A 16,221-nucleotide genomic window follows, 5' to 3' on the forward strand; every position below is an offset into this window, starting at 1 on the left:
AAAATTCCATGGAGAGAGGAGCCTAGAGGGCTACCGTCCATGGGGTCACAGAGTCGGACATGACTGAAGTGACTTAGCAGCAGCAGCCACTTTTTCTCCGTCTATTTACTATGAAGTGATGGGACTGGATGCCATGATTTCTGTTTTTTGATTGTTGAATTTTAAGCCATCTTTTTCATTCTCCTGTTTCACCTGCATCAAGGAGCTCTTTAGTTCCTCTTCACTTTCTGTCATTAAAGTGGTATCATCTCCTATCTGAGGTTGTTGATATCTCTCCCTGCAATCTTAATTCCAGTTTGTGAGTCATCCAGTCCAGCATTTCATATGATGTACTCTGCATATGAGTTAAATAAACAGGGTGACAATATACAGCTTTGATGTACTCTTTTCCCAATTTGAAACCAGTCCGTTGTTCCATGTCCAGTTCTAACTGTTGCTTCTTGATCTGTATATAGGTTTCTCAGGAGGCAGGTAAGGTTGTCAGGTATTCCCATCTCTTTAAGAATATTCCACACTGGTTGTGATCCATACAATCAAAGCCTTTAGCAGAGTCAATGAGGCAAAAGTAGATGTTTTTCTGGAATTCCTTTATTTTCTTTATGATCCAATGGATGTTGAAAATTTGATTGTCTGCCTTCTCTGAATCCAGTCTGAATATCTGGAAGTTCTCTGTTCATGTACTGCTGAAGCTTAGCTTCAAGGATTTTGAGCATAATCTTGAGAGCATGTGAAATGAATGTAATAGGATAATTTGAACGTTATTCAGTGTTGCCTTTCTTTGGGATTGGAATGAAAACTGACTTTTTCCAGTCCTGTGGCCACTGCTGAGTCTTCCAGTTTGCTGGCATATTGAGTGCAGCACTTTAACAGCATCATTCTTTAGGATTTGAAATATCGCAGCTGGAATTACACCACATCCACTAGCTTTGTTTTTAGAAAGTCTTCCTAAGGCCCACTTGACTTCACACTTCAGGATGTCTGGCTCTAGGTGAGTGACCACACCACTGTGGTTATCTGGGTCATTAAGAGCTTTTCTGTACAGGTATTCTGGGTATTCTTGCCACCTCTTCTTAATCTCTTCTGCTTCTGTTAGGTCTTTGCCATTTTTGTCCTCCCTTGTGCCTATCTTTGCATGAAATATTCCCTGGTATCTCCAATTTTCTTGAAAAGATCTCTAGTCTTTCCCATTCTATTGTTTTCCTCTATTTCTTTGTGTTGTTCACTTAAGAAGACTTTCTCCTTGCTAATTTATGGAACTCTGCATTCAGTCGGGTATATCTTTTCCTGCTCCTCTGCCTTTCACTTCTCTTCTTTTCTCAGATATTTGTAAGCTGTTTGTAAGCTATTTGCAAACTGTATTATGTCCTAATAATATAGATTAATATTTGAACTTTCTATAGCAATTTCTAATGGCTACTTATATGGTGATTATCTTTATTATATTTTATATTAATAAACTAAATAAATAATATTCTATTACCCACTTCATTGAATTATAGCAAGTGAAGCATCCATTAGTGATGCCAAAAAACATAAAATTCAGTAATATTCACTTTTAAAATTTGAAGTGAAAAGTGAAAGTCACTCAGTTGTGTCCAACTCTTTGTGAATCCATGAAAAGTAGCCCTTCAGGCTCCTCTGTCCACGGAATTTTCCAGGCAAGAATTTTGGAGTGGGTAGCTATTCCCTTCTTCAGGAGATCTGCCCAACCCAGGGATTGAACCGAAGTCTCCTGTAATGTAGGCAGATTCTTTACCAGCTGAGCTACGAGGTAAGCCTTAAACATCATGTTATCATACACTTTGCTGGTTACAGTTACATAATTTTGTACACATCATGTCATTGGTTACATGCCCAAATATGTTGATTCTTCTGGCATTTAACTTTAATAAAATCTATGGTTAATCCACATACAGCCAAGATAAATACTCAGAATCTAAGAGTATTTTGAATTTACTGCATAAATACGTTTGTGACTATATCTAAAATGACAGTACCTAGTGACGTAAGAGAGATAGATAAATTGGATATCCATCAGTTCAGTTCAGTCACTCAGTCGTGTCTGACTCTTTGCAATCCCATGAATTGCAGCACACCAGGCCTCCCTGTCCATCACCAACTCCCCGAGTTCACTCAAACTCATGTCCATCGAGTCGCTGATGCCACCCAGCCATCTCATCCTCTGTCGTCCTCTTCTCCTCCTGCCCCTAATCCTTCCCAGCATCAGAGTCTTTTCCAATGAGTCAACTCTTCACATGAGGTGGCCAAAGTACTGGAGTTTCAGCTTTAGCATCATTCCTTCCAAAGAACACCCAGGACTGATCTCCTTTAGGATGGACTGGTTGGATCTCCTTGCAGTCCAAGGGACTCTCAAGAGTCTTCTCCAACACCACAGTTCAAAAGCATCAATTCTTCAGCGCTCAGTTTTCTTCACAGTCCAACTCTCACCTCCATACATGACCACTGGAAAACCATAGCCTTGACTAGATGGACTTTTGTTGGCAAAGTAATGTCTCTGCTTTGAATGTGCTATCTGGGTTGGTCATAACTTTCCTTCCAAGGAGTAAGCGTCTTTTAATTTCATGGCTGAAATCACCATCTGCAGTGATTTTGGAGTCCCACAAAATAAAGTCTGACACTGTTTCTTCTCTTTCCCCATCTATTTCCCATGAAGTGATGGGACATAGTAAGTGCAAATACCCTTTTAACATGATGGCTAGATGGATTCGTTTCCAAGGAAGTTTTTTAAATGGAGGGAGATTGCCAAAATTACCAAATGACTCTATGTAAAGGAAACATTTTAAGGTCTTATTAAGAAGAAACTCTTATTCTAGCTGAAAATTTGGATATGCAGAAAGGAAAGAAGAATTGAAGAAAAGAACTTATGTGGATGTATCCAAATAGATATTGACAGGTAAAATAATAATGATAAAGTATCAGATTGTGCATATATGCTTGTATTAGAATTAAAGGGAACAAAAATGGCATGAGCAGTGAAAAGAGTAGAGAGAAATTATATCTTTTTGTTGTTTGAGAAAAGTACAAAAATATGAACTTACTAGACTATTAAGTAAAGAATGCATGCTGTAAAATGTAGGGCACTGATAGAACTAAGACAGATTAAATTTATAAATTTGTATAAAGTTAAAAATATTTATTGTGAAAGATAAGAAAGCAAGATAATGTAGAATTCCAAGTAAAAATATATTATACTTAAATATTAACTATATGTACTTGCATATAAATAATATATGTAAATAGAGCATATGATAATCTTAAATTTATATTAAATATATATGGACTAGCTTTCCATTTAAATTCTAAGAATGTTTATATCTTAAAATATTTTCTTTAACACAGCTATGTAAGTAAAACAGTTATTTTAATAACTGCTAACTTAAGAGTCATATTATTTTATCAAAAGCCATGAATAGAAAGTAAAGAAAAAGAACACAAACTGCTTTAGTTAATGTACTCTCACAGTATAAAGCAAGAACCACGTTACAAAAGATGGAACATGTTTAATAATTATGTACTGAGTATCTAAGCTATTAGCAATTTAAAAATGTATATACTGAATAGTACAAGTTCAACACAGATTTGAAAATCATGCATAAGTAAATGTCATAAATGGAATCATAATGTCATAAAGAGTCATATGTCATAAACAGTCATAAATGGAGATTTAAACAATTTATCACCACTGCTTATCAAGCAAGCAGATATAGCAGTAGGCAATAGAAATATCTGTTAGGCAATTAACCAGTACATATATGAACACATACACATACACTAAGATAGAATATTCTTATCTTTTAAGTTCACATGAACATTTTCCAAAAATTTGCTATATACTCCTATGTCCAGTTACATTACTAAAAAAACTACAGAACTATAGTGTCATTGCACTAGCCCCCAGCCAAGTTTGGCAAATGGGCACTTGAAATGTGAATATTCAAAGTTAATTTTTAACCTAATTAGAAGAAATAAACATTTCAGATTCATTTCATAGTTACATCAGCCATATGTAATAGGCATACAGAATATTTCCAGATTCATGAAAATTTTCTAACCAGTTTGCCTAAAATAAAAGTAAATAACCAAAATTTTGAAAATCTTTATCGGGTTTTATATTCAGTAATCTATTTCTAAATAACATATGAACCAAGGAAAAATCCAAAGTCAAATTTCATAATTGTGTATGAATTAAAAGAAAAATGTAACAGCAAGATTCTGTCTTGTGACATATTAATTGCCTTAAATGCATACATTTTAAACAAAAAAACAAAGAAGAAATCTGAGTATGCTCGAAAAGAAACTTGAAACGAAAAAGCAATTTTGGTGAAATTAAGGTAATTGACATAAAGACAAAGGAAGAGAATAACAAATATGAAAAATCATGAAAAGGAAATAATTATAATAGAGCGGAATAAAAGGGTCAAAGCTGTTTTCATTTGAAAGACAATAAAATCAATAAATGACACTTGGAGAATAGAGAAAACATGAATCTTTTATATCTGTATAAACACGACAATCCAATAGATGTAAGCAATTTGATTCTTTGTTGATAAAATTGCCAACGTCTGTTGGATCATCGGAAAAGCAAGAGACTTTCAGAAAAACATCTTCTGCTCTGTTGACTGCACCAAAGCCTTTGACTATAGATGACAACAAACTGTGGAAAATTCTTTAAGATAGGAATACCAGACCACCTGGCCTCCTCCTGAGAAATCTGTATGCAAATCAAGAAGCAATAGTTAGAACTGGACAAGGAACAACAGACTAGTTTCAAATTGGGAAAGGAGTACATCAAGGCTGTATATAGTCACCCTGCTTATTTTACTTATATGCAGAGTACATCATGAGAAATACTGGGCTGGATGAAGCACAAGCTGGAATCATGATTGCTGGGAGAAATATCAATAACCTTGGACATGCAGATGACACCACCCTTATGGTAGAAAGCAAAGACCTAAAGAGCCTCTTGAAGAAAATGAAATAGGAGAGTGAAAAAGCTGGCTTAAAACTTAACATTCAAAAAGTGAAGATCATGGTATCCAGTCCCATTACTTCATGGCAAAAAGATGGAGAAACAATGGAAACAGTAAGAGACTTTATTTTTTTGGACTCCAAAATCATTCCAGATTTGACTGCAGCCATGAAATTGAAAGACGATTGCTACTTGGAAGGAAACCTATGACCAACCTAGACAGCATATTAAAATCAGAGACATTACTTTGCCGACAAAGATCCATCTAGTCAAAGCTTGATTTCTCAGTAGTCATGTATGGATGTGAGAGTTGGACCATATAGAAAGCTGAGCACTGAAGAACTGATGCTTTTGAACTATGGTGTTGTAGAAGACTCTTGAGAGTCCCTAGGACTGGGAGGAGATCAAACAAGTCCATCCTGGGGAAAATCAGTCCTGAATATTCATTGGAAGGACTGATGCTGCAGCTGAAACTCCAATACTTTGGCCATGTGATGGGAGGAACTGACTCATTGGAAAAGACCCTGATGCTGGGAAAGATTGAAGGCAGGAGGAGAAGGGGACGAGAGGATGAGATGGCTGGATGGCATCACTGACTCGATGGGCATGAGTTTGAGTGAACTCTGGGAGTTGGTGATGGACAGGGAGGCCTGGTGTGCTGCAGTTCTTGGGGTTGCAAAGAGTCAGACACGACTGAGAGACTGAACTGAACTGAACTGATAAACCTTACAAAAAATTCTAGGAGCTTTAATGGTAACAGTAGTGAATAATAACACTTAAAACTATGCCAGGTCTTTCACCATAAAACAGAGGCTTCCATAGAGCCTTGATAACAAAACCTGTCAAGTTACATAATATTAATGGATTCAGTCCAAACTCTTTGTGATAATGGATGAAGAAAATCATCTTAATCTAAATGTGATATATGCAATGATTTTTCAAAGGAAGCAAATACAGAACGATTTTTGTGGTTTCATTTCAGGAATGCATAATTGGTCAACATTTGAAGGAAAGAGATATTTCAAAAGCATTTAAAAATTTTCTCATTCCATTGAAAGAAAAATAGTAAAATGGTAACATGACTGATTGCATACAAAACCTAAGAAAATTATGAATACTATGGAATTGCTTTCATGTTAGAAAGGTATATGAAAAAACCTTAAAAAACACCTCATATTTGAGCATGAAATATTGAAATATTTTCCCCCAGTATAGAAAGGATACTTATAAGATCTTTACTGTACCATCTGTTCAACATTGGAAATAAAAGCCAATTAGGTAAAAATAAGTCAAAAACAAGAAAAAAAATAACAGAAAAGAAAAATAAGAAAAAGTTATTGCACCTGGAGGGAAGAAATAGAACGTGATTATTCAGAGTTGCACTATTTAGATACATTAAAAATCCAGAGGAATATATATTTGAAATGATAAAATTAATACATACAATCAGAGAAGTCATTGGGCACAATTCTATTTGCAGCAGCAACAATTACTACAAATTTAAAAACAAAATTGCCATTTACAAAAGTATGGCTATGAAATGTCCATATTTGTGTGAAATTTCAATGTTGGAAACTATTAAATATTATAGGGGAATTTTGCTGGTGCTCCAGTGGTTCGGATTACTTGCTTCCCGGTGCAGGGAGTGGGCGTTCGATCCCTGGTCACTGAATCAAGATACCACATGCTGAACAGTGCGACGATTATCTCATAAATTATTGTAAAGATTAAATGCAGTCCCAAAGCAGTTTTTTTAAAAAACTTTAATGAGGTGTATTTACAGAGCATAAAATTTATCCATTTAAAATATATAGATCCATGATTTTAAAATTATTCACAGTTTATGACCATCACTACTATCAAACTCTAGAGAGCATTCATCACTAATCAATTTGCAGTCTTTTCCTATTCCAACTCTTCACAACCCTTAGTAATCACTAATCTACTTTTGGTCTCTCTACTCCTATTTTTGATATTACATGGAAATGGGCTCACACAATATGCAATCTCTTAGAAGTTTGAATGCCATAAACATACTGTTGAGCAAAAAAAGTGAGACACAAAAGAATGATACCTATATTTTTGGATGTGTATATGATATTTCAATGGGGTTTTCCAGGTGGCACTAGTGGTAAAGAAACTGCCTGCCAGTGCAGGAGATGAAGGGTTGATCCCTGGGTCAGGAAGATCCTCCAGGGAATATGAAACGATAGTCCGCTCCAGCAGTCTTTTTTATAAATTAATAATTTATTTTAATTGGAGGATAATTACTTTAAAATATTGTGGTATTTTTCTCATACATTGACATGAATCAGCCATGGGTGTGCATGTGTTCCCCCATTCAGAACCCCACACTCACCTTCCTCCCTCCTCCATCCTTTGGGTTGTTTCAGACCACCAGCTCTGAGTGTCCTGCTTCATGCATCCAACTTGCACTGGTCATCTCTTTTATGTATGGTAATATACATGTTTCAATGCTATTCTCTCAAATCATCCCACCCTCGCCTTCTCCCTCATACTCCAAAAGTCTGTTCTTTACATCTGTGTCTCTTTTGTTGCCTTGCATATAGGATCGTTGTTACCTTCTTTCTAAAGTCCATATATATGCATTAATATAGTGTATTGATGGTTCTCTTTCTGACTTAGTTCCCTGTGTATAATAGGCTTCAGTTTCATGCACCTCATTAGAACTGATTCAAGTGCTGGGAAAACCAGTCAACCATATGCAAAAGAATGAAACTAGAACACTTTCTAACACCATAAACAAAAATAAACTCAAAATGGATTAAAGATCTAAATGTAACACCAGAGACTATTACAACTCTTAGAGGAAAACCGAGGCATAACACCCTCTGACATAAATCACAGCAAGATCCTCTATGACCCACCTTGCAGAGTAATGGAAATAAAAACAAAAATACAAATGGAACCTGGTTAAACTTAAAAGCTTTTGCATAATGAAGGAAACTATAAGCCAGGTGGAAAGGCAGCCTTCAGAATGGAGGATAATAACAGCAAATGAAACAACTGACAAAGAATCAAGCGCCAAAATATACAAGCAGTTCATGCAGCTCAATACCAGAAAAATGAACAACCCAATCAAAAAGTGAGCCAAAGAACTAAACAGACATTTCTCCAAAGAAGATATACAGAGGGCTAATAAGACATACGAAAGATATGTAGCTTTCTCATATCACAACATCACTCATTACCAGAGAAATGCAAGTTAAAAACACAATGAGGTATCGTCTCTGCCGGTCAGAATGGCCACCATAAAAAAGTCGACAAACAACAATAGCTGGAGAGGGTGTGGAGAAAAAGGAAACCCTCTTACACTGTTGATGGGAATGCAAACTAGTACAGCCACTATGGAGAACAGTGGGGAAATTCCTTAAAAATCTGGGAATAGAACCACTCCAGTATTCTTGACTGGAGAATTCCTTGGACAGAGAAGCCTGACACCCTGACAGTCCATGAGGTCTCAAAGAGTCCGACACAACTGAACGAATGAGCACACACAATTATATTTCAACTGTTTTTGAAAAACTTTCATTATCAGAAAAAATAATATAATTCATTTTAAAATTTATGCAATCAGAATATTATTTCCATTTCGTAAAAGGCCAAGTTACCCAACAGCATCCAAACTCATGTTTTAATTCTCAAGCTTGTGCTTGCAATGGTATACATTTGGAAACTGACAGTCTTCTGCTGTTATGCCTCGTACAGATTGTACGGCACAGTTATGTTCACCAGGTAAATAGTCTGTTATCCTGTTATGGAAAAATGCATAATTCTGTTATATTCTATGAAGACAACTCAGGAAACAATAGCATTTTCCATGTAACTGTAATACAAGATAGTTTGAAAATGGGTAATGAAGTCTTTAATAAAATTTCAGTAAGAGCTTGTTACTCAGAAATTGGGCTACAGAGTAGCTTATTTTTCAACATTGGTATTAACATTTTATTAACTTTCAATATCTTCCTTCAGCTTTCTATAATTTGACTAAAACAAATGTATTCATATTATTTTTAAAATATTTCTTTTTTTTTTTTTTTGGTATTTTTCCTCCTCTATATAGCATTCTTTTTACAAACTTACTGTAGTTTGCAAGTTGAACCATTTAGCCACATCCAAGGATGACCGCGGCCTGCACGAGAGACTTGAATCCATGATATAATTGATAGGGACATCAGAAATTCCTAGCCCCAAATAAAGAATTTTCACTTAAACAGTCATTATGAAATGTTTTTGTTAATTTTTAAAATGCAAGTCAAAAGATGTGTTCTTTCATAGCATCTTTCTTTCTTTGAACAAATTGAGCATGTTAGATTCTAATCTAACACTAAGAAACATGAGTTGAAAGTTCGAAGTTTTAATAGTACCATAAATATTAAGAAATATCTGTACTTTTGATTGAAAATCAACTCAACATTTATACTTATCGGTTTCACTGTGTTCTAATGTTAGTAAGGAAAATTGCTTGTTTTCAACAGCCATTTAATAAAGGGAATATTTACAAAGACATGAATTAGTTGTAGAGATCGTACAAAAGAAAACACCTGGCATAACAACTTGGGGATCCTTACAGCTGTGAACTACATCTAACATTAAGCCTCAGGGGTAAGAAGGTGGAGTAATTGAATATGTGCAATCAAGAAAATTCTGATTCATATAATTTCATTTTTCCTCATGTCAAAGCTAACATGCTGCTGCTACTGCTGCTGCTAAGTAGCTTCAGTCGTGTCCGACTCTGTGCGACTCCATAGACGGCAGCCCACCAGGCTCCCCCGTCCCTGGGATTCTCCAGGCAGGAACACTGGAGTGGGTTGCCATTTCCTTCTCCAATGCGGGAAAAGTGAAAGTGAGGTCGCTCAGTCGTTTCCAACCCTCACGACCCCATGAACTGCAGCCTTCCAGGCTCCTCCGTCCATGGGATTTTCTAGGCAAGAGTACTGGAGTGGGGTGCCATCAAAACTAACATAGCAAGGCTTTAAATAAGCTTATAGATTCCATGACATTCATTTTTCTGGATATTGTGATAATATCAATGGATTTCTCTACTATTATATGTTTCTCAGAATTTCAGTTTTAGAGGGAAGTTAAGGGAATGAAATTGAGAAAATAAGTGACATGAGAAATGAAGATTTGATTTTCTGAGCCTGACACCGTCCTTTGACTAGATAAACCCCAAAGCCATCTGTTTCTGTATTGGTGGAATCCAGTGGACCAGACAAGGGGCCAGAGGCTCATTTCTCTCTGCTCCTCCCTGCTAAGGTCAACTGTAAACATGGGAACTAATGAAAGACACGAGAAAGGAGAACTCTGAAAGGTGGAAATAGAAGGGTGATGTGGCTTGAGACTTCCCAGCAGCCCCACTCCTCTGTAATCGCTAATCACTTCTCTGTGATGAGAGAACAAGGTGGGAGGTGAGGGAATGATAATTAGGGGCATCTTGTATCTCCCCACCAACCAGGTGAAAGTGACCTCGGCCTCTTACTTCCCAAACACCCAATACCTAACCTAGCTGTTGGGGGTGGCACAGGTAAGCCATTCCTCCTGTGTGTTGAGAGAATCGTGTAGGCAACACCAGGTAAGCCTTACAAGGTGATCCCTCAGGACACTTAACTAACAAGGAGCAGTCAGAGAAATTGCCTCTGTTTCCTCCACTGAGAGACACTAAGGTTGGGTGATAGGTAGGGGTGGGACCAGCAAATGGGATGTCTTGACTAAAGCTACTGAATCTAGGAAGCCTCTTTATCCCTGAGGGTGTAAGACTCCATCTCCACCCAGAGGCATTGGAAAGAATGGATCTTAAATGTTGAATTCACACAATGAGCTGCGGAAATTTACAAACGTCACATAAATGCAAGAATTTGGAGGAACTGCAAAATATCATGTGGCAGTGATGAGACAGGGACAACCTGTATGATTCCATGTCCTGGAGTAGAAATGGCAACCCACTTCAGTATTCTTGCCTGGAAAATTCTGTGGACACAGGAGCCTGACAGGCTGAAGTTAATGAGGTTGCAAAGAGTCAGACACGATTGAACGACTAAGCACGAACACGGGATTCCATGGATATGATTCAAAAGCAATCAAAGAAATTCTATAATATCAAAAGTCAGGACAGTGAGTAAATTAGGAGGTGGAGAAGTGATAAGGTATTACAGAGGGGTTGGGGGCTGCTGGAAAGTTGAAACTTGTATTCCATGATCTGATGTGCAATTACATAATTCTATAGGCAAAATCATGTTTATTTTCCTTGATGTATGGTAAAATTAGCAGAATGTAATTTAGAATTTAATAGCATTTGTAGAAGCACGGTTTTTTATGAAAAGCAAGAACCAGAAGTTAATGCACATGCATGAATGGTATAAAAATGTAAATAAAGTATCATAAATTTACATTCCATTGTTTAATGGAATACTAGCAGACCTTAAAATAAACAAGCTACAAATATGTACAAAAGCACAAGTGAATCCTAACAAATAAAATGTTGACTAAATCAAGCCTTCAGCAAAGTGTTGGAAACATTGAATATCTTACCATTTCCTCTTCATTATCTATATAAAGCAGAGTAGAATTCTCAGTAGCACAGGATATCAAACTCTCATTCCACGATTTTTTTTCCAAACTAGTAGAATAGCAGTTGTTGGAATATGTAAGCCAGTCTTTTGGGCAATGACCACAATGACATTCTGAGGAAACATTATGAATTACTATTCAAAAACAGTTTGAATTTGAAAAATAAAAATTAACTTACACATATGCATAGAGGTAGACATATGTATGCATACACATATATATAAAATAACATATCTATGCAACCTCAAGGCTGGTACATATAAAACAGATCTCATTCATGCATTCATAGAGAGGGTCTGTCTTTAATATATGTCCCCATATAAAGCAAACACATAGAAATATCTACTATTTACACATCCTGAAAATCAAGAAATGAAACTCCTATTTTAGAATAGCAAAATTTTTGTCTCTTATCATATTATAGCAGGAGGAAATTACAGCCAATTGCCAACAATGGACATGGTGATCATATTGTTGCATAGGAAGAAAGACTCTCATAATCATTATTTAGGAATATTGTTGCCTGATTTTATAATTTATGTTTTATCCTCAAATCTATTTCTATCTTCACCAGCTTAAGAGAGAGGCAAAATACAAACCATATTTATAATAGAAGTTTGAAATCATTATGTACCTTTATGGAGCTTTGTTACCAGAGAGGACTTATTCTGTTCTGATATTTGGGTACCTAGAAAAAAATGGAAGTAATATTTTAAAATATTTACATTGATATAAATAAATCATAATAATTGTAGTTTTTAGTTTAAACATGGTGTTTTTAGGATTTAGGATGATCTGGAAAATATTGCTTTAAGAATAATTAATGAGGTAACGAAGACTGGCGGGTGTATATTTCGAAAATCTTAGAGAAAAGACTCCACCACCTCTTACAATACTTGGTTCAAGCAATCTCAAGAATTAATTTGTTTTTCTCAATAAGGTGTTTCAGTTTCTTAAAGTATATCTTTGAGTTATGAAATCAGAAAATATCTATGTACATGTTTAATTTTCCCTGCAATCATTCTGTAATTTATACTTTGCTCAACTCAGAATAACCATTCAATACTTAGGCTAAATGCACTCATTAAAATGAGAGTTCTATTCCATAATAATATGAAATTTTAAAGGCACTGATGATCATTAAAATGAAAGTTCAATTATAATCTTTCAAAACTTGACTTACGTGGAATAAAAGTTATCACTCTCACTATCGTATACATCAAGACAAAACAGATGATTCCCAGGATCACAACAATGAGCTTCTCTCGAGCTGATGGTGAATCTGCAGGGAGAGAAAAGGAAACACTGAGAAAGGAGTGATGGAGACAGTTATTTTAGAAGAACAAAAGATCCCACATCCGTGAGAATTCAAAGACACCAACTTGGACCCCAAAACAATATCTACCATTGCAATCCTCTTCTCAGAATATACCATTCCTTTTTCAGCGAATATAAGGCTTCACGAGTTGTAGATCAAAGACTACAAATTACAGCAATGCCTGGGTAGGCAGTCCTAGAGGAGGGCATGGCATGAATACTGGAGAATCCCCATGGATAGAGGAGCCTGGCGGGCTGCAGTCCATGCGGTTGCAAATAGACGGACACAGCTGAGCGACTAAGCACAGCGCAGCACATATGTCGTATTAGAATATTGTATTGCAAACTCCAGCTCTAAGCCTCATTAATAAAAACCCGTAAGCGGGTAAATGCTCTACACTTGCAGTGGTAGTTCCTGTCATTCCATTGACATAACAAAAGGCATTTTGAAAGTTTAATTCCACATAGGTTTTCTCCTGCTCAGCTGCTAAAATTGATCTTTTCACCATCTTACCTCTCATATGCTGTCTCCTGGTATCATTAACCAGACTCGGTTCTGAGTAGTTTTCCTTTTGGTTCTTCATCTCTGTGTCTGTTCAATGCCAAGGATGTTGCTCTATGGAAACTTTACATAAGTAGTTAATAAATGGTGTATAAAATCACAAGAAACCTTGAAAGGTTAAACTGAGTGATGTGTGAGGTCAGTTAACAGCACTCATTTAGCAGCTGAGCAAATCCAAGTTTGGTTCTCATTTCATTTGGTATTTAATAACCAAGAGTGGTGGGAATGGGCGGGAGGTGAGAGGGAAACTCAAAGGAGGGGACATATGTACACCTATGGTTAATTTATGCTGATGTATGACAAAATCAAACCAATATTGTAAACCAGTCATCAATCAGCTAAAAACAAATAAATGTTTTAAAAAAATATTCTTTGTTTGACATAATGTTACTTGTTTATTGGAACAATGAAAATTAGTAGATTACTGAAAAAGTTCATGAATAGTAATATCCTGATGAGTTGAAAGTCAAAATTCACAGAAATACTTTAAAATTGTTATAATATCTTGGTTCAAATTAAAGTCCATATTGGAAAAAAACGCACCAATTATATATGTAAGTTTAAAATCCATTAAAAGTTAAAGACAGCTTTCCATGATGAGGGAATAACAGTATTGGCATAACAGTACACTCTGCATTAAACTACTTTAACTGGGACATTCATTAATGAAAAGGGAATGAGATGCTATCAAATAATTCGTCTATTTTGAGTGATTGTGGAGCTCTAAGAAATCATTATAAAATTAAAGAAATATTTTATGTGTTAAAAATGGTACATGACATATTAAATTCTCCAAAACTTTTTATCATATAAAGACAAAAAACAATGTTAAAATGTCATTAAATAAATACTTATTTTACTTGAGTAATTGACAATTGACAATGGCTAAGATATGGAATTATAAAATGATAAGGAAAAGCATACATCATTTATGGAAGAACAATGTTGGTACAAACTTCCAGGAAGATCCTGAGGCTGCTAAGTCAATGAGGGTAGCTTTAGTTGTATCAGCAATTATAAGTCAATAATGTGCCTTAATAATTCAGTCAATGGATTCTGTCATCAGTGCAATCTACAATTAATTCTGGCTTTGAAATTTACAATGTATGACCTTTAAAGATTATTTAGTATTTCGAAAATGAGTTTACTAATCTAAAATGAGAATAAAAGTATATATGATATAAAGCATGTAAAACACCTAATATTAAATTTGACTTTTATTTTATTTCTTATTTTAATACAATTGCCATGGTATTATTCATATCAGGCAATATAATTTGTTAGACAGAAATCTCTGTGTTAGTGTGATTTATCTTTTTTCAATATTATGATCAAGTTTTTATAAAGCATTTGATTATATATAATTGAGTTAATCCAGCATTTTACTGGAGGTAACATATTGTGATTTTTACTTTACCTAGATCTGTGAAGAATTATATTGGCCATTCACAATTCTATGAATCCATTTTAAGAACCTATTTTTTAAGGGCTGAGTTAAATATTTAATACTATATCTAATTATGTATCTATTGATAACAAAATACGCTGTTAACTGTCCCGTGTCCTGATGCTCCTGATACTTCATCTTAAATGGTATTGATTAACAAAATCAGTTATACATGTATGTATTCACTTGAATAACGTCTGCAGGCAAGAATCTGAACATTTTCAAAAATCTTCCCAAATACTTCATATTTTATTCTTACTTTCTCCCAAAATTAAAATACCAAAATATCAAATACAGATACCAATATCTCCTTAATTTGTTTGCTTGGCAATTGTCCCTAAGTCGAACCACATTGGCATTTGTAATCTCCTGATAAGTGAGATGAGGGATTAGGAAGGAGAGGGAAACACATACCTTCTACAGGCCAGAGTCCTGCCTCTTCTCTGAGTGGCCAGGTTACTGTGAAAATCAAACAATGTCTGTGGTCTTCACAGACTGCCCTGTGAAGGCTCAGAGTGAAGCAATAGTGGAGAAAGTACATTTCTCATCACCATGTCACTGAAACAGGAAATTCTTACACTTGGGTATTTTGAAGAAGTTTATCTCATCACACACCTCCAGAATATAGGAGACTTTGGACATGTAGTGTATCAGTTAGTTTGTTCTTTGGTGAGTTCCTCTGAGAATTGATTTCACTTTCTAAAAGTTTTAGGGGGACAAAGGACATGATCACCCTGCTGTTAACTTGCTTTCACTTCATTCATCAATGCTGAACATTTATGCCTTGTTAAGAGTAACTTCAATGTTTAAGTTTTAGATAAGTTTACTAAATCTAGGCATTATTTATTTCTTTTCCTTATAATCTCATTGTGTCATTTCTATTATAATGGAGGAAATCATAATTCCGTTGACAGTTCATATTTAAGGATACTTGTCCCTAATTCAGAAGAGTTACTACATTTTAAACTTTATTTTAACTGTCATCTAATTTTTAGCTTTCTAAAATCTAGAAAAATGGAATATAAATCTGTAGTTATATACCAATTTATTGTTGTTGTTCAGTCATGAAGCCGTGTCTGAGTCTGACTCTTTGTGACCCTGTGGACTGCAGCAGGCAAAGCTTCCCTTTTACTATCTCCAAGTTTGCTCAAATTCACATTCAATGATGGGCTTCCCTGGTGGCTCAGATGGTAAGGAATCTGCCTGTGATGCAACAGACCCAGGTTCAGTCCCTGGCTGAGGAAGATGCACTGGAAAAAAAAAAATGGCAACAAGCTCCAGTATTCTTGCCTGGAAAATTCCATGGAGAGAGGA

At 35.5% G+C, this 16,221-nt stretch overlaps 1 protein-coding gene across 1 annotated transcript; it reads right to left on the reverse strand.

Moving 5' to 3' along the window:
• Positions 1 to 6,738: 6,738 nt before the first annotated feature.
• On the reverse strand, positions 6,739 to 15,368 carry LOC114113669 (NKG2-A/NKG2-B type II integral membrane protein-like). Its single transcript, XM_027965850.3, has 6 exons — positions 13,413 to 15,368; positions 12,765 to 12,863; positions 12,216 to 12,269; positions 11,543 to 11,694; positions 9,095 to 9,195; positions 6,739 to 8,763 (listed from the first exon to the last, which is right to left on the reverse strand). The coding sequence occupies exons 1-6, from the start codon at positions 13,480 to 13,482 to the stop codon at positions 8,646 to 8,648; spliced, it is 594 nt and encodes a 197-aa protein (XP_027821651.2). The 5' UTR covers positions 13,483 to 15,368; the 3' UTR covers positions 6,739 to 8,645.
• Positions 15,369 to 16,221: the final 853 nt, after the last annotated feature.

Source organism: Ovis aries, chromosome 3 (assembly GCF_016772045.2).
Source record: "Ovis aries strain OAR_USU_Benz2616 breed Rambouillet chromosome 3, ARS-UI_Ramb_v3.0, whole genome shotgun sequence".
Taxonomy (NCBI): Eukaryota; Metazoa; Chordata; class Mammalia; order Artiodactyla; family Bovidae; genus Ovis; species Ovis aries.

Coding starts and splice junctions, on each gene's coding strand:
- LOC114113669 (XM_027965850.3), bottom strand. CDS start 13,482: ATGAAGAACCAAAAGGAAAACTACTCAGAACCGAGTCTGGTTAATGAT. Junction 12,270..12,764: donor AGTGATAACTTTTATTCCAC/GTAAGTCAAGTT, acceptor ATTTTTTTCTAG/GTACCCAAATATCAGAACAG. Junction 9,196..11,542: donor TAGATAATGAAGAGGAAATG/GTAAGATATTCA, acceptor ATTTGGGGCTAG/GAATTTCTGATGTCCCTATC.